Below are 19,325 nucleotides of genomic sequence, written 5' to 3' on the forward strand. Positions count from 1 at the left end.
CAGCGGCGAAGCGGGAGGGGCGGGGCGGGGCTCCCCGGCACGTGACCGGGCCCGCGGGGAAGGGGCGGGGCGAGCTGCCGCGGGCCCGCGTCACGTGAGGGTGGAAGGCGGACGGCCGTTGGCAGGGCGGGCGGGTCACGTGGGGCGCCGTGGCGCCGCCCCCCTCCGCGCGGAGGTCCGAATCTCGTCCCGCGCGCGCTTTTCTGCCCGCCCGGCCCCGCTCCTGTCAGGCGGCCGCGATCGCGCGGGCGGCGGCGGCGGGGCCGCTCCATGGCGCCAGCGCGCGCCTCCCCCCGCGGCTGAGGGCTCCGCTCCCCGCCAGCGCCCGGGGCATGGTGGGCAGGGTCGCCGTGGCCGCGGCGGCCGCCTCCCTCCCCGGGAAAGACGGCGACGCTCAGGTGGGGTCGCGGCGGCGGGCGAGGGGGGGAGAGGGGGCTGGCGGCGGTCGCGGGGGTGCAGCGGGGCGGCCTCGCAGGGGACGCGGCGGGCGCCTCTTTGTCGTTCGCGCCCGACACGGCGCGGCTGGTGCGACGGGGGGAGGCGGAAAGCGCCGCCTGGGCGCTGCGGGGCGGGTGCCCGGCGCCGCGCCCTTGCTCGCAGCCTGAGGGTGGGCGCTCGGGAGCGCTGCGCAGCCCCCGGGCCAGGCTGTCATGAAATGCCTCTTGGGGCACCTCGGCGGAGTCCCCGGTAGCTTTGGGAAGAAGCGTTTTCAGTTTCAGACGATGCGATTTTAGAAGAGTTCAGTTTTTAATAAACTAGAAGAGTTATAAAAGTCTTTGTGAGCCGGCTTTCTTGGAATCTTAGAATCACAGACTCATAGAAGGGTTTGGGTTGGAAGGGACCTTGAAGATCACCTAGTGCCACCCCCCCTGCCCCGGGCAGGGACACCTTCCACTAGCCCAGGTTGCCCAAAGCCCCGTCCAACCTGGCCTTGAACCCTGCCAGGGAGGGGGCAGCCACAGCTTCTCTGGGGAGCCTGTGCTCACCACCCTCACAGGGAAGAATTTCTGCCTTTGTACAAATAAATTTTCTTTTATGGTTTGAATTACAATATGAGATCTGAATTCTCTTGTATTAATTTTCTTTAAGAATTTAAAATGAATAGTTTCTTCTTAAGAGATGTTAGATGATTACAGTGGGATCATACATCTCATAAGTGATGTTGGAATTCCCTGTTAAGTGCTCTACAGTTGCTGTGGTGAACATCTTGAGGTAACCAATAGGTAGATCATCTGAACTGAAATAGTCTGTTTGAACTCTAGTGTTATGAAGTCTCTGCAGAGATGTTTGAAAACCTTGTGGTCACTTTCAGTTTTGGCAGTCTCAAAGTTTCAGAGCAGGATTTTTATTTATTTGAAACAGCAGAATTTTATTTCAAGCTAAGATGGCAAACATCTTACAACATTTTGCAAACATGGAGATAAAGCTGATGTGCACACAGTCTTAGCGCATTGACGTGAGTTTTTTATCCTCTGAAAAAGTACTACTGTCACTAATATATACTGCAGATACTGTACTGCTTTATATTACCATACTAAGTCATCTTAAGTTTTTAAAAACTAAGGTTGATGTTGAACTTCTTTATAGCCATGCAAGAAACGGCGAGAGGAGGATACTTCTGTAAAAACAATCACAAGATATTTTTCACCATTAGCAAAACCAGTGGATAAAGTGTTGTCACTACCAAAACCCAACAATATATTGGATTATTTTAAAAAGACATCTGTAACTGAAAAAGCTACGTTACCAGTTGTAGCTGGAAAAAATAAAACACTGTTGGATGCTGATGACAAAGACTGTAGGTCACCTCTTAAACCACGTTTAAAGCGAAAGAGGAAAGGGAGGAGAGTTAATTTAAATAATAAGCTAAGACAGATGAAAGAATCTATGAATGAACATGAAATAGAAATTAGTAGTGATGACAGCAGAGAAACAACAGGACTGAAACAAGACAGTAATGATTTTATTGCTACTTGTACTTTAGTTGACCAAAAATGTGCAAGAGAATTAGCAAAAGATAACGTGCAAAGAGAGAACTTCTCAAATGCTGTCATCTACGAAAAAAACACAAAGAAAGGTGGTTGTGAAATAAATGGAACAAAAAATAGGATAAGAAAATCAAGGAAAAGAAAGCGCAAAGTAAATATGGATTTGTCTGAAAGTTTTTCATCTGAAAACCAGCTGAATGAAAAGTGTAAAAAGGAAACTGAAGATAAGAAAACTATGGTATCACCTACAAGAGCAGAGTGTGACGCTACTGTTAGTGACTCCAGTTTTGAAGCTCGTACGGATGGTAAGACATCACAGGTAAATAATAGTATAATAACAGTGTCATTTGAGGACTTCTTGAGGAGTCAGGAAGAAAATTATGTCAGTCATGTTGAAGAAGACGCAAAGTCAGCAATGGACAATTCTGCTACAGCAAATGAAATGGACAAAAGTGATAGTATTGGTGACCCAGAAAAGTGTGAGGAATCTCAACAGCTGCCACTTAGAACAGTAACTGTCCTTGCACAAGTTCACTCCATTCCCCCCAGATTAGCTCCATTCCATAAGAAGCAAAAGGGCTCTAGGAAAATAGCTTCCATTTTCTTGAAGCAGAAAGAGTGCGTACAGGAAAAAGAAAGTAGCCCACCCCTCTTGGACAGTGAACAAGCCGAACAGGTTACTCAGAAAAGAAAATCTAATGTAGTTATTGAGGAAGAAGAATTGGAGTTAGCTGTACTAGAGACTGCAGGGTCTGATTCTTTGAAGCCAAAATGTACTCTGGAAGAAAGGCATCAGTTTATGAAGGCGTTTAGGCAACCAACATCAGATGTAATAAAAAGTGGAGTTAAAAAGGCACCTGGAAAACAAAAGCAAACCTTTGGAAAGTCTTCAAAAGAAAAAGGAGGACCAGAAGATGACATTGCTTCAAATAAAGGATTAGAAAGTGGAGTACCAGAAGATCATGTGGACAAATATGCACCTTCTAATCCTGAAAACAATAGAACTAAAACCAAAAGACCTAAAAAGTTTCAGAAGAAAGGAAACAGAAGGAGGAAGGCTTCAGAAACTAAAGAAACTAATGTCTCAAATACTAGTAATTATAATGAAGATGAGGATTCAGGAACTAACGTTCTTACTAAGGAAAACACCTTAGATGTAAGTATTGCATCAAGTCCAAAAGTGAGTAAGTTAAGGAGGAGTTTAAGGCAGAAGAAAATCAAACCATCAAAAAATGTTACACCTAAAAAACCCAGGATTAGAAATACCTTTTCTGAAGATGAATTAAGTGACTGCCCTTTACAGACTTCTACACCAAAAGCAAGCAAGCAATCCTTGAAGAAAAATAATGTGTATAAAGCAGAGGTGATTACCGTGCCCTTTGACGGAAACAGCCCAATAAGGTAAAGATTTTAGAGTATATTCTCTCTTTTTGCATTTTGTTTCCCTGCAAGTATTTTAAGAGTAAGACATAATTATAAATTGATTGGAATGCATACCAAAGCTGCATGAATACTGATTGTGGTGCATAATAATACAGAAGAACCAAAGTTGATGTTATAATGTGTTTGCACTAAAGACATTAGAAAAAACAAACAAACAAAAAAAAAAAACAACCACCAACTGGGGGTTGCTTCTGTTTGCAGCACTGTATTTTTAAACACTTTTGAAAAAGAGATTGAGAATAACATTTCCCTTTATTAAAAAGTAATAATTTCTTACTACTTTTTTTCCTAATTAGAATGAGGTTTACACGTATCAGTGCGACTACAAAATCAAATAAAACGGAAACAATGAAAAATGAAGAGTTTAACTCCAAAAATATAAAGGTAATTTATGTAACAGTTTGTGTTTTGGTGTTCTGTCATTTATTATACGCATATTCGGTATTGTGTAACAGTTTAATGTAATAGAATATGACAGTTCTCAGATGCCCTATGAAAAGAGACTATTGCTGTGATTTATGAGAGAATGTGAGATAGTTTCTTGTACAGCTATTGTAGCTTAGATTTGGAAATATGTTTTATTAGCATACATCTACTTTTCATAACATAACAGAAAAATCTGGTAAAATAGTGTGCTCGTGTTCTGCAGGTTCTCAGGATGGGACATAGTGTTTGGGCACAGCAGAACAGCTTATGCTTAAGAATGTCACTGCCCATGTTCCATTTGTTCTGTGGACAAATTGGAGGATGCCCTTGTAGGGCTCTCACTCCCTTTTGAAAAGTATTTATATTACCTTGGTTTGCTCTTCCTTTTCATCCTTTGATTTTCTTTTTGATACAAATAAATTTTATAAAGATCATATGCTTTTATGAATGTGAAAAATTAATATGTGAAATACTTATTGTGAATATATTGCTACTAATTGGTGGGTATTTTGGTTCTTTTGTACTTTGTTAACAGATAAGCTCTACTTCTAAAAATATATCCAAAGCGAAACAGCTGATTGAAAAAGCAAAGGCTATACGGCATAATAGATCAAAGGTTAATGAAGACTTACCAACTCCCGTGAGGCGCTCGTCTCGACAGCGAGCTCTTGTTGAAAAGAAAAAATCACAGGAAAATGAAGTAAGCCTGTGTACTTTGAGGGGAAAAATGTATTTTGATGTTTTTGTGATCCATTTGAGCAACAAAATGTTTCTTATCTTCCAACCATTTCTTTTAAAGAATCAGATAAGGTAGATTTCTATGCAATGGTGTGGTAAATGTCAAATAGTAAAGCAACTGCCAGGCATAGGCTGGAAAGCTCATCCTAACACAGATCTATAACATGCAGCAGATGCTCACACTTTAGAAGTGACTGTTTCTCTTTCCTAATGGACAGCAAGGTGTCTGTTTCAAATGTGTATGTTTCAGACATTTGAATTTAGATGAGAGTAATTCTGGCCTTCATTTATATATTGGGGATCTTAATCTATATTTTTTTTTCCTGTGTAAATGGTAATAAAAGGACTGTATAATCTTCAAATTATAGTTTCTAACTTCTGAGCTCTCCAGCACTTTCTTCAGTTTTCTCAGTACTGATCACTCAATTGTATTGTTAATAAAGGAGGAAAAGTTGTTTCCTTTCTTATTTTATATGCTTTCCTTCTAGGAATCGGTAATAATTTTAGATTCAGAACTGAGTAATGCCACTACTACAGTGCAGAATGTGAAGCAAAAAAATCTTCGGAGCTTGAATGATGTTTTGGGGAAAAAGTCTAGAAACTTGAAGGTTGCGAAGAACTCAAATGGTAATTGGATTTTACAGAATGTGTTTAATGTTTATTACAGTTATTGACTATTATAACTTTATTTTATATAGCTCCCTTTGCAGTACATTAATCTTTTCTTCTGATTTTTTTATATAGTATTTCAACATATATCTTTTATTTTTATAACATGAGTTAATAGTGCAGAGGTTATTTGCATGTGCTGCTTTGATTTTTCTTCATTCAAGGAAAATACATTTGTCTGAAAAACTGCTTATAGTATACCATGTTTTGTTGTCTTCTAATTTAAGGATTTTTTTAAATATTACAGAAAATAATCTCTGTAGTGATGAAATAACTAGAAATAAAACTGTAAGGAATTTTGTTAAAATATTCTTCTTGCACTTAAGAAAAGGAGATTCCCTAATGTTATTAAATGGAACCTATAGATAGTGAACAGAGAAACAAGGTTAGAATCCTGTATCAGTGCTAATCTAATCATAATTTTTTTTTCTTTTTAAAGGAAAACTGGGTTATGCACCTTCCTTCCTAGGCAGAAATGCTCAAAGCTCTGCAGGTGAACCAATTGTGGTCTTTGATGAAAGCAGGTCAGTTTTCAAGATTGCAGTCACTTAAGAATCAAAATATATTTCAAGGTTACTTTAACATTCTCTCATTTTACTAATTTAAATACACACTGAAATGTGATATAAATGATCATGTTTTTTACACTGATCAATATGTTAATCTGCTTGCAAAATTTTGGGGGGTTTTGTAGAGAGTGTATTCTTCTAACCATTGTTGAGCCATTTTAGATGGTTGAAAATGTAGTTGAGTGATTAAAAAGAAATCCTAAATTGCATATAAAAATAAAAAAACCAAAGAGGATTTTTTTACAATTAAAACGTCTGTAACACAAAATTTAAAATTAAATGTAAACTTACTAAATTTATTTTCATTTCTATTTTCATTAAAGCCAAGATGCATCTGAAAATTCTCAAGACGATGATCAGTTCAGAGCAAAACGTGAATTCCTGATGAGTGGATTGCCAGAGTCACTGAAAAGACAGATTGCAAAGAAAGCAGCAGCAATGGAAGCGTACTCTCTTGCAAGTTCATGTTTTAAGACTGTTGTCCATGTACAGCAGAAGGATGACTGTAAGCTTTTGTTCAGCCATTGTGTAAATGTGTATAATATTTTCTAGTAAATCTGTGCAGAAAAGAAACTTGAACAGCAGAACTTACTCTTGTGACTGGAGTAATTGATGGTTCCCTCTTGTTTTGTGTCACAGTAAGAAAACAAAACTTAGAAGCTTCCAGTGAGGTGTTTATAAATACACAATTTACAAATTAAATTGATGCTAAAATAATGTATACATTTATGGGTGGGGATGCACAATCCTTAATATTTAGTTAAAAAAAGTTAGTTTTTTCAAGTTCCATTTGGGAGAATAAAGTTCGTATTGGGCTGACTGGGGCAGAAACCATTTCCTTCTGACAAAGGCAAAATATTTCTCAAAAGATAAAAGAACAGCCCATTTCTTCCCACTGAGTGAGTGGGAAGTGTGCTACAATGTTCTTATGAAAGGGCATGACAGAAAAGCAGAAAGTAGAATAGCACTTAACAGAATTTATATTTGCAAACCAACCAATAAACAAACAAAATCGTTAGTGAGCATCTGTCCTACAGAGAGCCAGTGGGGCACAGGTTGTTACTTAGAGCAAAAAGAGCCCAGAAGCAACTTAGTAGAGTAATGTTGTATGCAAAAATGTGCAAATGTGGGAGGTGAAATTCATAAAGATAAAAAGTTGATGCAGTGTAAGTTAAATAAGCTTGGCTTTGACATAATAAAGCTGTAGTTAAAAGAGCATTTGCTCTTAATTACTGTGGGATGGTTTTGTCTGTGACTGTATCTCTGCTTTGTTAACAAAAGTTTCCTGTTTTGTTTTTGGTGGGGGTTCTTTCGTAGGTTATCCAATGTGGAAATTAAAGTCACCATCGTGTCCTCTATTAGCTAAGCTAAGGGAACTGAGTACTGAAGTCACTAACGTCACAAAAATCACTCTCTCACTTGGTGAATTTTCCACTGTGAATTCAAAACTAACTGGAAACTGTTCCGCACCTGTGGTTAGTACTTTAAAAGGGGGGCTTGTGTTACAAGAAAAATGCAAAGAAAATTTAAATTCTTTTGTTACTTGTTAGGACTTTTGTTGTTTTAAAAAATCCTATAGTTTGAAACTGCGTCAGTCCTGGATTTTTTTTTTTTTCTTGTTTGTGATTTATGCATTCTGCATCATAACATTAGACAATTCTCAAGGCTTTCTGCTAACCTCTGGGTTTAACAAGACAGCTATCAAATTAAATTATGCAAAACCATCATTGTTCTTCTGTGAAATATTTTTTGAGTAATAATTTGTGTGTGTGTGTGTTACAGCTTTCTGGCCACCGACCAGTTTTTCCTGATACATTCAGAAAAGATTTACTAGATGAGATCATGTCGTCCAATTCTCAATTTCCTGCAAGAAAGTACTTCTACAAGTTTCTGAAAAAGCAAACGGAACGGTTCGTTTTTGAAAACAGTATACAAGGTTAGTAATCTACGTAGGGAAAAAGAAACAGACACACACACACTCCCTCTGGCATAAAAAGGCAACTTGGAATTTCCAGAAATGTTTCAGTGAAGGAGTACTGTTGTTGGAAATAAATTGATCCTCACATTTTAGGTAATTTTGACCAAATTCTTCAAATATGATTTAAACAAACATAGGGTTGTAATGGACATAGATTGAAATTCTAAAAGGATGTAATTTATTTTTTTTCTTAGAAAACAGAGATGTCACTGCAAGTTCTGAGGTAAATCAGAAACATTCTGACAATTGGAAGGAAACTAAGAGGAAAAGGAAAGAAACAGAAGACCGTAAATCAAAAAGAAGAAAACAAATTGAAGGTACAGAGACTGAAATAAAATCCAGAGTTTCCAGGAACATTATTTCCCCCATATCTGGAGAAAAACAAGCAGAGGCAGGACAAGCAAGACATTTGGGAAAAAACAAGACTCGGAAACAAGATGTTATGCCAGAAGACACTGAATATTTATCAGAGCCAAATGCACTTTCAGGTAACTGCACCTCCTGTCTGATTTGAATTCTCTGCGCAGAGGAAATGTATATATGATGTCTGTCAGCCTTCCACTGTGATGCAAAAATCTTATCTAGTCTTAATATTCTACTAGATCAACTCTTTTGCATGAAGAACTATTTAAAACTGGCTATTTTTTCTGTAGGAGTTGAAAAGGAAGACATGCTCTGGACAGAAAAATATCAGCCTCAAGATTCCAGTGAACTTGTAGGGAACAAGAAAGAAATTGAAAGGCTACACAGGTCAGAAGTGGGAGCGTGGATCCATTCTTAAAATAACTCAAAACATCCTATTACTTGATTATGCTCAAAGAAGTGAAGTCAGTTATTTTACTCTATGCGTGAATAACACAGGGTGTATGTTTGTGGCTCTTGTTTTGGTTTACTTTCAAAAGGTTGTGGAAACAAGTTGTCAGTTGGTGTGAAAGATCTTTTGGTTATAGTTTCTTTTACAGTAATACCTCAGTAGCTTTTATGGTATAGTACAAAACAAAGACACACATGAAATGCTACATTAGGCTGTGAGAAGAAATACTTAAGTAACTAATGCCCTTACAATTTTAGGAAGAATTATTTTTGTCAGGTTATTTAAGCTTACACCCTATGAGGAATAGCAACTGATCAGTACTTGTCCATATTTCCCTACAAGCGTGCCTGATCCTGATCTTGATATAGTGCCTCTGCTTTTGACAGTAATTTAGTGCAGAATCATCTAGGTTGGAAAGGACCTTGAAGACCATCTAGTAAAGAGCATCTAGTGCACAAGTCCATCTAATATATTGTGCTTTTGGTTAAATTTTCTGAGCGGGTTTCAATGTTGTGGCTCTTATGCAGAATTTAAAGATCCACCTGACAACACGAAACTATGAATGATAAAGCATTTTCCACAATTTAAGTAGTTCAATAAATGACCTGGTTTTATACCAATCAAATAATAGAATGGAGAATGAAGAAGGAATCTTTTTTTACAAAAGAATCAAACCTTGAACAATTTTATCATTTTTTTTAATTTGAAGGGACTTGATATATTTTTGAGAGGCATAAAAAGTGACTGATGTCCCCTAGTTTTATGTTCTGTTCCATCTGAATTTGATTCACTTTATTCAGCAGTAATTTTTAATTTTTGTTCTGTTCCTTCCTTTTATAGTTGGTTAAAAGAATGGAAAAAAAGAGCTGATTGGGAAGAAAAAAGAAATCAGAAAGGGGAAAAGGAGGACAAAGAGCATCAAGGTGCTGATAGAATTAAAAATAATATATATAGCTTCCCTTTGAAGTTGGCATAAGACTGTCATGAATTGATAATGGTTTGAACAATCCTTTCTTTTCTTTTAAATAATTCTACAGATTCTTTGGACAGCCTTGACTTTAAAGATAGTAAATCTGATTTTGAGGAGGAGACTAGCCTTTGCAATACAGTTCTGATAACTGGCCCACCAGGAGTAGGGAAAACTGCTGCAGTGTATGCTTGTGCTCAGGAGCTCGGTTTTAAGGTCTGTGGAGTCCTTTCCTCACTGCTATTTTTCTTACTTGTAACTAGTGATATGAAAGCATTCATAATACAAGATACCTAATTTTTTTTTAATATAAATTAAATACCATTGCAGATATTTGAAGTCAACGCCTCTTGCCAGCGTAGTGGTAGACAGATACTGTCTCAACTAAAAGAAGCTACTCAGTCTCATCAAGTGGACAAAAAAGGCATTAATGCACATAAGCCTTGTTTTTTTAACAGTTGTAGCAGTGCCAAGTCACCAAGTAAGTTTCATGGTTATATCCGGGGGTTTTGTTTAGGGTTTTTGTTTTGTTTCAAGGAACTGAATTCCCAAAACAATTTTTAGACATCAGTTGTTTAAAAAGGATAGCAAATTTCAGCTTATCTGGCCATAATAATAAATACTGTGTTGGTTAATGCAATCGCATACCAAATTAAATAATGACTTTATCAAAATTACTGACTCTTGATTATCTTAAGTTATTTCTGTAGTGGTGGAGTAAGTGCTATGGCACTTGAATAGAACGTTGAAGAGAAAGCATTCCCTGTAACAGAAGAGTAAAATGAGCAGAAATCAGCACAGTAAACCTGTCCTGTACCAGATACAAAAATGGATTTGCTCTAAATTTGCCTGAGAAATGTCAGTTTGAGATTACATTTCCAGCTTAAATTTAATATAAAACGTGTCTTGCAGAAAAAATGTATTCTCCAAAGAAAGTTATTTCACCAAGAAAACCTCCACTGTCACCAAAAGGAGCAGGATTAAAACGAAGCTTACCCCCTAAAACACTTGCAAACTATTTCAAAATTTCTTCCAAACGCAAAGGTAATGATGGAGCGGTAACATCTCAAGAAAAAAACAAAGGTAGGCATCGCTATTTAATAATTGGTTACCTTTGGAGATGGAAAAGCTACACTGTACTACTATGGAGCTACTACTAGTATGGAGTACTACCATGGAGCTGTGTGGACAAGAGTAGAGCAGACTTACTACACTCTAACTGCTGTCAAGAGTTACTTAGTGCATCACAGGTACACTTAGCTATCTAGGAAGTAGTCATTACTCTGTATTACAGGGGAGCTAACTAGGGTGCAGACAGTCTGAAGTTCAGTGGGCTTTCCCTAGTTGTTTGGGTTTTGTTCTTTTTTTCAGAGCATTTAGGTAAGAGAAGATAAATTAAAAACTGACTCTAGAAAAATACACCTTTCTATTACCTCAGTGCCTGTTTCAGATTGGTGTGGAATGGTCATTGTGCCAGGTGGTATATGTATATCAAAATGACTGCCACAGAATTAAGAGGTCCTGCAAAGCCAATAAATGCTTGATTGCAGGCTGTGGATTTTAATACATAGAAGGGCACACTGAAATCTTTTGAGTCTCTTAACATTAGAAAGTATATTTCCAAATGTTTCATGGGCTCAGGAAGCCTTAAAGACAGGTTTTGAGAAAGGAAACAATATATTTGGACAACCAGTATTTCTGCACAAACAGTACAAAGGAATGCCACGAGCAAAGTGCTGGACAGAATTGGGGCAGTTGAGTCTAGTCCTTGTCTTTTCAGGCAATCAGTGCACTGTCTTGAAGGACTTGCCGACTCCATGCCCCCGAGACATCGTAGGTCACAAACAGGTTAGGTGCAGAATCAATTTTACAAATAGTCCGCCCTTCACCAAACATGGTTGAATTCTCAGCAAATTTGTTGCAAATTTTTTAAAATGAGACATCAGAAAAGGATGTAGGTCAGATTTCTAAGTTTTTGTGTCAGTGTAGATTTTCCTAAGCAGTTAATACATGGGGTGGTTTTGAAACCAGTGTCTAGAATGCATATTAAATAGTTTCAGTCCTCCTTTGCTTCCTGCTCAATTCTTCACCCATCTGCAGGAAATACTCAGAATTCACTTGAAGAAAAGAAAGATGCTCAAATTAAATCAATAAACAAAGAAGCAGAAGGAGGAGAACACAACAGAAAAAGTGCAACATCTCTCATTCTTTTTGAAGAGGTAAAATTCCAATGAAATATATTGATGTGAGCAATATGTCCTTTCACTATGCTTAAAAAGTTTAACCTTTTTTTCCCTTCCTCCTTCAGACGTCTAGGTAGATCCAAGCGTGAGGATTATCAACTTAAAAATTAATTCACTGTTTAATGATTTCATCCTCATGAGTACTTTTTTAACCATGGATCATTATTTTTTAAATTTATTTTAAAACCTAAGGAAATTATTGTCTATCAACAGTTGTTTGCTGTTGGAACAGTTTTCAGGATTCTGCTAATTTAATTCCTTTGATTGTGTCAAAAGTGTTGGTTTATAATTTTACACTACTTACATGCACTGAGACACTTTAAAAGTCACCATTAGCACTGCAGTAATTACAATATCTAACCCCAGATTAAATTCCTTTCTTTAAGCTCTTGCTCAAAAATGTCTTTGAGTCTTAAACTAAGAATACAAAATTGCAGCCATGAATGTAATATGAAGTAAATAAAGGACGTAGAGCAATGTTGCCAAATTTGGATTGATCCTACAGGTCACTGGTGCAATTCTATTAAAAACAAAAAAACAAACTTCAAAAGCCACCTGGACACGGTCCTGGGCAACCTGCTCTAGGTGACCCAGCTGGGGCAGGGGGGTGGGCCAAGGTGACCTCCAAAGGCCCCTTCCAGCCTGGAGCAGTCTGTGAGTTTGTGAGCTTCAGCACAGCCTGTGATCGAAGTGGTGTGTGCTAACAAGTGAACTCTGCCTGAACCATGAACAGCCACTGCCCTGGGGATGTTCAGGAACTCTGTGTTAAGTCTAACTCGGTCGTTAACAGCACGCCTGCATTCACAACTTGCAGCTATTGTTAAAGCTATTCATTTGTTTTCTATAGGTAGATATAATATTTGATGAAGATGCAGGATTTCTAAGTGCAATAAAGACATTCATGGCAACTGCAAAGAGACCTGTAATTCTTACTACCAATGGTGAGTGGTGTTTGTTACACTAATTGGTCTTTACAGACAGAAGAGCCTCTTTCAGTAAGATGGTTTAAATGGTGATGGTTGAATACAGCCCCTAAACGTAAAATTAAATGAGTGGAGACTATATAGTGAGTATTTTAGTATTTGAATAAAGATACTGGCTGCTCTAATGGGTAAAGAAAATGATTAGTTATGAACATAATGTCATGACAGTTCACTGATCTCTCTCTCTATAGATCCAACGTTCAGCTTAATGTTTGATGGCTATTTTGAAGAGATCAACTTTAGAACCCCTTCCTTGGTAAGTCTGTGTTTGGAAATGCAGATATGTCCTAAGCAAGTAATTGTCAGCTAATTTAAGTTTGAAATTTAAATGTTGGTGTAGGTTTATGTTCATCTGCTGTAATATATCTGTTTCATCAGAATACTAATTTTTCAGGTTTTATGCAAAGACGTATAGGATGTATTTATCTTTACATGTGGAATTTTTACTAGCATGGAAGTTAATTTCTTAACAACTTAGTATTTCAGAGAATTACACTAAGAACATCACTTCATCACAATTTAGTTTTTAGGATGTAGTAAATAATTTCATAGATTATATATCTAATAGTTTTGGTCTGAAGGTTGACTATGCCAGTATTGGTTCATTCATTAAAAAGTATAGAAACTATTCTAGAAATATTATGGGTTCTTTCTTTAATGCAAACACTAGTATTCTCTATAGCAAATAGTTTTATTTGCAGCTAGATATTATGTGAAAAACCTCAATAAATGAGAATCAGAAGAAACTAACTTTTGAGAAGGGCCATTTTTAATGTGAAATTGAAAATCTTTTGGACTACCAGACAATTACAGATTTAAAAGAAAGAAAAACCTTTGACGTGAGTATAGTTTACTAAAACCTGTTCACTGGTGATGAGACACGAGGTGTATGTGGTTTCAGGAACATAAGCAGAGTACGTGTGTTTTGTTTGGTTTTAATGAGTTGAATTTCTAAATGGAACTTAATTCTCTGACATGGACTGTTTGGATTTGGTAGAGTATTCTGCTCTTCTATGGAGGTCTTGATGTAACTGCAGTCTAATTTAATAAACTAATCTGTATTAAAAGGAAAAATGTATTGCAAGCATAAATAGAGTAATTTGCTTTTGTGTGATGTATTGAGTGATTGGTAAGAGTTATTTTCAGTGGTATTTGTCTAACTTTTGTTTAGATAAATGCTGCTAGCTATCTTCAAGTGCTGTGTCTGGCTGAGAATCTAAGAACAGATGTAAAAGACTTAGCTGCTCTGTTAACCACAAATAACTGTGATATCAGACAAAGTGTTCTCTACTTACAATTTTGGGTTAGAAGTGGAGGTGGATTCTTGAAAGACAAATGTCTGGCACATCATGGTAGGTTCATTTAATTTTTAAAAAAATCTCCATTTTAACATGAATTTGATTAAATCAGACCTTTCTTAGACATGTATGAATAGATGGTAACTTTCTCTAAGACTCCAACTAAACATTTGGGTAGGGTTTGGGGGTGGGGGTATGGCTACTTCAAAGCCTTGTATATATGCATAAGGAACTAAAAGTTTGATTTATATTCCACCTGTTTATTACCCATCATTATGGTACTTAATTATCTCCCTTTCCTCTTCTGAGTAGTGAAACTGGGCAGAGCAGGGAGCTAGTAGTAGTTTCCCTTCAACTCAGAGTTTGCAGTTCTTTATTGATTTAGCTGAGCTGTAGGTAATTCATCTAGAAGAAGCAGAACTGAAAAAGGAGAAAAATTGGACAGCTAGCAAGCAGTCAGCAGTCCCAAAGGATACAGGAGGAGTGTCCTCAGCAGGCGTGGGGGTGTGAGACAGCGTGTGAGCAAGCGACAGAGAGAGAACAGTGGGGCATTAAAGGAAGGACGGACTATTTCAAATGGTTACTTTGAAAGCAAAGAAAGGAGAGCGGGCAGATTGGTAACACTTAAAGAAATGGGGATGACAAACAGGGGATGGGAGTGACTAATTTCAGTTGCTATATTCATTCACAACAGCAGTGAGAAGTGGCAGTTACAGTATCCTTTAGAAAAGGAATTGAATCAAAGGGGAAAAATCAATTTCATGATGCAGTTGTTTCTTTTCAAATAAAGCATGTTATCTTTGTGCAGGAGGAGATGAGACAAATAAAGCAGATGATGTAATTCATTCTGAAAAGACTACTGATTCAAAGATCCATTTTTCTCAAGCTGATGCACGTCTTCAGGAGTTTCCAAAATGTGATACAGGCTGTGTAGAGACATTGCTTGGCCTTAAGAATATCCTGTTGCCTTCAGAAGATTTGTTTACATTTCTTAAGGTATTTTTGTAGTTGACTAGCTAATACTTTGAATGATTGGCAGATAGTTGAGTGCAATCGACTATGAATAGCATCTTCTTAGAAGCAAATTTCTTTGAAAAGGTTTGTAGCAATTAAGGGATTCTGTCATTATTAAGCAGAATCTGAACTGGGGTGGTCTTCTGCAAGCAAAACACTCAAACACAAAGCCAGGAGTATGAGATTTTCTTAATACCATTTTTATTTTTAAAAAAATATTTTAATGTATTAATAAATTTTTCACAAATATTATTTTACAGCACAAAATCACAACCATGGAGAAATGGAATAAATTGATACAGCTTCTCACAGAATTCCAGATGAAGAAAGTGGATTTTATATATAGTAATCTTGAACTTATTCTTCCCTTACCGGTGCAAGTTCTTTCAAACCAGTCTGAAGCCTCTAACTCCGTACTTGAAAGGACTACCATAGTTTCTTCGAAAAACAGATCTACTAACAGTTGTTGCTCTAGAAAAAGTAGCCCTGGAAAAAAGTCTAAAAAAACAAAGAACCAGAAAAGGCTTGTGATATTGGATGATAGTGAGTTATTTGATACTGGACTGAACTATTCAGCTGAATTCATAACTTTGCCATCAGGTAGTGCTACATCATGTGCTGAAGTGAATAAAGAGGAATCAAAACTGTTGATGAATAAAGAAGAAAAAGAAATTAAAACGAAAGCCTCAGCAAATGAGAAAAGGTCTACTGGTTTTCAGTGTCTGAATTCACTGACTGAATTTGTAGAGAACATGTCCTTCTTGGATTGCTGTGTAAACACCAACACCAAGGAACCGCTGGAGTTTTCCAAAGATGAAGGATTTAATTGGACAAATGGCAAAATCAAAAATGGTCTTTGTGATGAATTCAGTATAGAAAATACTGACTGGTGGAGTTCCCAGAGCTGTAGTGAAATAAAGGCAGCTATTGAAGCACTCAGTTTTAACAAATGTTCTGTTAATATTTCACAAAACTTGGAATCCTCTTTGAGTACCGGTAAAACACCTGAAAGTGATGAACTGGAGGGACTTACTTTGCATATTTCAAACACAAGAAATCACGTATCCTTCAGTCAGTCGGCTGATTCAAGGTAAGACTTGGCTTATATTTCTGGAATATAATGCAGTTATTTGTCAAGAAAAGCATTTCACAGGGTGTAGGACTGTTTCAGATTATATACACATTCATACCAATATGAATGTTGTCAGTATGTCTCAGAATGCTGGAATACGTTGTTCGCTTTGCTTGTATAAGCTTAAATGAACTGCTTGGCAATCTCTGCAAGCAAAGTGACTTTCCATGTTTGAATAGCCTGACTGCAATGTGGTTCAGAAATGGTAGCCTTAATCTAGTCTATTTACTTGGAAAACGAACAGACAAACACCACTGCCACCCCCAAAAGAATAACAAAAACCTAAAGAAATGGCTTTTTCAAGACAGACAGATGCACTGAAATGGATTCTGCAGTACTAGACATGCAAATTTTTCATCCAGTGCCTGGTCGTACTGAGCCTGTATTAAATGCATAGGTGTTGCTTGATGAATTTTTTTGGTAGTAACTTATGCTAACGAAGAATAGCCTTTAATACTTTATAAAAGATCAAAGAATACGCTGCTGCTAGCAAGTGTGGGTATAAAAGATTGTTTTCAACATAAACAAGTTGTCATATGTGAAACTGGCATAATAGGTGAATAAAACCTATTCCAGTCTCTGAATAGGAAGACAGGTTAGACTCGTACTTCTTGAAGTCAGTACCCAGAGGAGCAATGTCAAAATGGATCTAACTGTCTAACCTGTGACCGAGTTTGGCCAATATATCATGAGTTATTCATGGATCTGATATTGACATTCTGGCAAATACCAGCTGCATGAAGCTTTTTATTTTTGAAGACCACAGATGCTTTCAGTTACCTGGTCTGACAGATACGCTAAACCTCACATACATAACTAATTGTGAAGACCTCCCCAGATTAGACTCCACAGTTAAGCTCAGAGCATTGGCCAAACAGACTACTGTCCCTCACGTTTCTGTCTCTGAGTGCAGCTTTGTGATGCTGTGTAAGCAGCACATGGTCACAAGTTGCAGGCATTGAATCCATTGGGATGCAGTTTTGGCTACCAGTATGTTTAACAGAGTTTTAAACCAGTGGATTTGATCTTAAAGGAAGAAAATAGGGACTGCACATTCTTGAACAAGAAACAATAAAGCTTCATTTTCCATTTTAGCATTCACAAAAAAGCACAGAAGAGGCTGGCAGTCATCAGAACTGTATTTTCCAGAAGTCCTTCAAACCTGGGTAATAAGCAAGCTAGCATACTTGAATACCTCCCCACTCTTCGCAGTATCTGTAGGTCTGAGAAGCTTAAAGAGCAAGGGAAGACTAAAAGAAGGTAAGTTTTGGTTTTCCTAAATCTTGCTACAACATAGAAGGTAGTTAAGAATTTTAATAAAATATTTTGTCAAATAATTCTAGACAAGAAAGGCGAACATTTGCCTCTCCAAATAATAAAAATATTACCTCATATTTGGAAATAACTTTGTCCCCTTATAGTGACTTTTATTTTTCTTTTTATAGGTTCTTGCATTATCTTGAAGGGATTCATCTTGAAATACCCAGACAAATGATAAGTGGTCTGTCTTTGGACTTCCCTTAAAATTGCTAACACCAGAAATACTTTGTGCCTAATGGTGGTATTCTCACCATAGTTTGATTTTTTTTTTTCAAATTTTTTTTTTACCACATTATTTTATTGTATATTCAGAGCCATTTGTATATTAAATTTCTATAAGTATTTAAAATAATGTATATATCTATTGTCATGATATTGCTCTCCACAACTGAATGTGGGTATGTTTGGTGCTTGTTCAGTAAGTGCATTTATAATATTAAATGCCCAAACTAATCAATGGGGACTACTTCATACTGTATTTCTCTGTAATTTGTGTATCCCATAGCAAGAAATCCTTCCGTAATGACCAACTGTCACAACTTCCACAGCAAAGTTGCTTTTTTCTGAGGAGACCATTTCATTAAAATAAGCTTGTTTCCTCCTGAATTTGCAGTGAAGTGTTAAATAACTCGGGATGGGAGGGGGCAGGGAGAGGATGGGACAAGTTGTCTCAAGTGTAAAGGACTAAAAACAGCTCTTCACAATAACAAAGTCTTCACCAAGCACTATGCCTCAATGTACATATATTTGTATACATTCATTTCATTATTTACAGCTGTCAGATCTGCATGTTAATCTCCTAAAAAGGTAGAGAAATTATTACTGTAGCTCAAGATGGTCTGAAATTAGGCAGGATTTTGTAAATAACAATTATTCCAGTGTTACTTTGGTTTCAGTAATATTTAACTACTTCTAGTGTTGTATATTGTGTTCTATTTTTATACTTAATTTTGTATTTGACAAGACTTCAGCCTGATTATTTGTGATTGAATCTGGTTTTATATGACAATAAATTTGTGAGACTTTGCTAAAATTCTGAATATTTCTGTTGTATGAAAAGTAAGACTCCTAAAACTTAATGGTTTGGGTCCATAAAGATGATGTTTAAGGGTTTTTTAACTGGAAATATTTCAACCATATACTTTTCTGTCTTTGTATGGCAATTGGACTGTTCCTCAAACTGAGTCAGACTGGTGCCATGCATTGGTACTCCACTTACCTCAATGTCTCTGTAATAATAAGGAAGGTCATTTTCTAGAACATTCTGTTCTCATCTTATATTTTTCATGTCTTAAAGATGTTCAGGAATGAGAAATATTTATGAAAACAGTAAATTATTTTAATTTTCTGCATTGTAGATAATAACCTTTATAGTTTACTCTTTTCGTAGCCCAGAGTTATCAAATAAGAATGAAATAAAGTGGTGGCTGTTAAAATCTTAATGGGTTGTATTGTATCAATGGTCTAAGCAAGTCCTGTACATTTTTGTAAAAATAAATTAAAATTTAAAATTTTTTTAAAAATAAAGTAAAATTATCTGTTCACTATTTTATAAAGGCAATCTCAATCTAATTAGATTACAGTGGGGACCTACATAAATTGGAAACAGGCCTTATAAAATATGATTATTTTAGGAAACTTGTGGGTAATTTAAAAGACAAAATCGAAAGCAATGGGAGACAACTTACTTCCTTTTGAAGTCAACTCTCTGGTTCTAATAACTGCCTTAAAATTTTTTTTTCT

At 36.8% G+C, this 19,325-nt stretch overlaps 1 protein-coding gene across 1 annotated transcript; it reads left to right on the forward strand.

Annotated features, from left to right (window-relative positions):
* The first annotated feature begins 116 nt into the window (after positions 1-116).
* ATAD5 (ATPase family AAA domain containing 5) lies at positions 117-19,024 on the forward strand. The gene is made up of 23 exons (XM_074889154.1): positions 117-398; positions 1,588-3,389; positions 3,728-3,815; positions 4,393-4,557; positions 5,084-5,222; positions 5,704-5,788; positions 6,157-6,338; positions 7,151-7,308; positions 7,616-7,769; positions 8,006-8,299; positions 8,465-8,561; positions 9,466-9,548; positions 9,663-9,808; positions 9,923-10,073; positions 10,505-10,675; positions 11,693-11,811; positions 12,683-12,776; positions 13,010-13,074; positions 13,990-14,170; positions 14,925-15,112; positions 15,391-16,220; positions 17,358-17,522; positions 17,708-19,024. The coding sequence occupies exons 1-23, from the start codon at positions 333-335 to the stop codon at positions 17,784-17,786; spliced, it is 5,502 nt and encodes a 1,833-aa protein (XP_074745255.1). The 5' UTR covers positions 117-332; the 3' UTR covers positions 17,787-19,024.
* Positions 19,025-19,325: the final 301 nt, after the last annotated feature.

This window comes from Strix uralensis, chromosome 19 (assembly GCF_047716275.1).
Source record: "Strix uralensis isolate ZFMK-TIS-50842 chromosome 19, bStrUra1, whole genome shotgun sequence".
NCBI classification, from domain to species: Eukaryota; Metazoa; Chordata; class Aves; order Strigiformes; family Strigidae; genus Strix; species Strix uralensis.

Bases quoted from the DNA above. Each gene is read 5' to 3' on its own strand.
- ATAD5 (XM_074889154.1), top strand. From the start codon at position 333: ATGGTGGGCAGGGTCGCCGTGGCCGCGGCGGCCGCCTCCCTCCCCGGG. The intron at 5,223-5,703 runs GTAATTGGATTT...TTCTTTTTAAAG, and splicing joins GGTTGCGAAGAACTCAAATG to GAAAACTGGGTTATGCACCT. The intron at 9,809-9,922 runs GTCTGTGGAGTC...ATACCATTGCAG, and splicing joins CTCAGGAGCTCGGTTTTAAG to ATATTTGAAGTCAACGCCTC.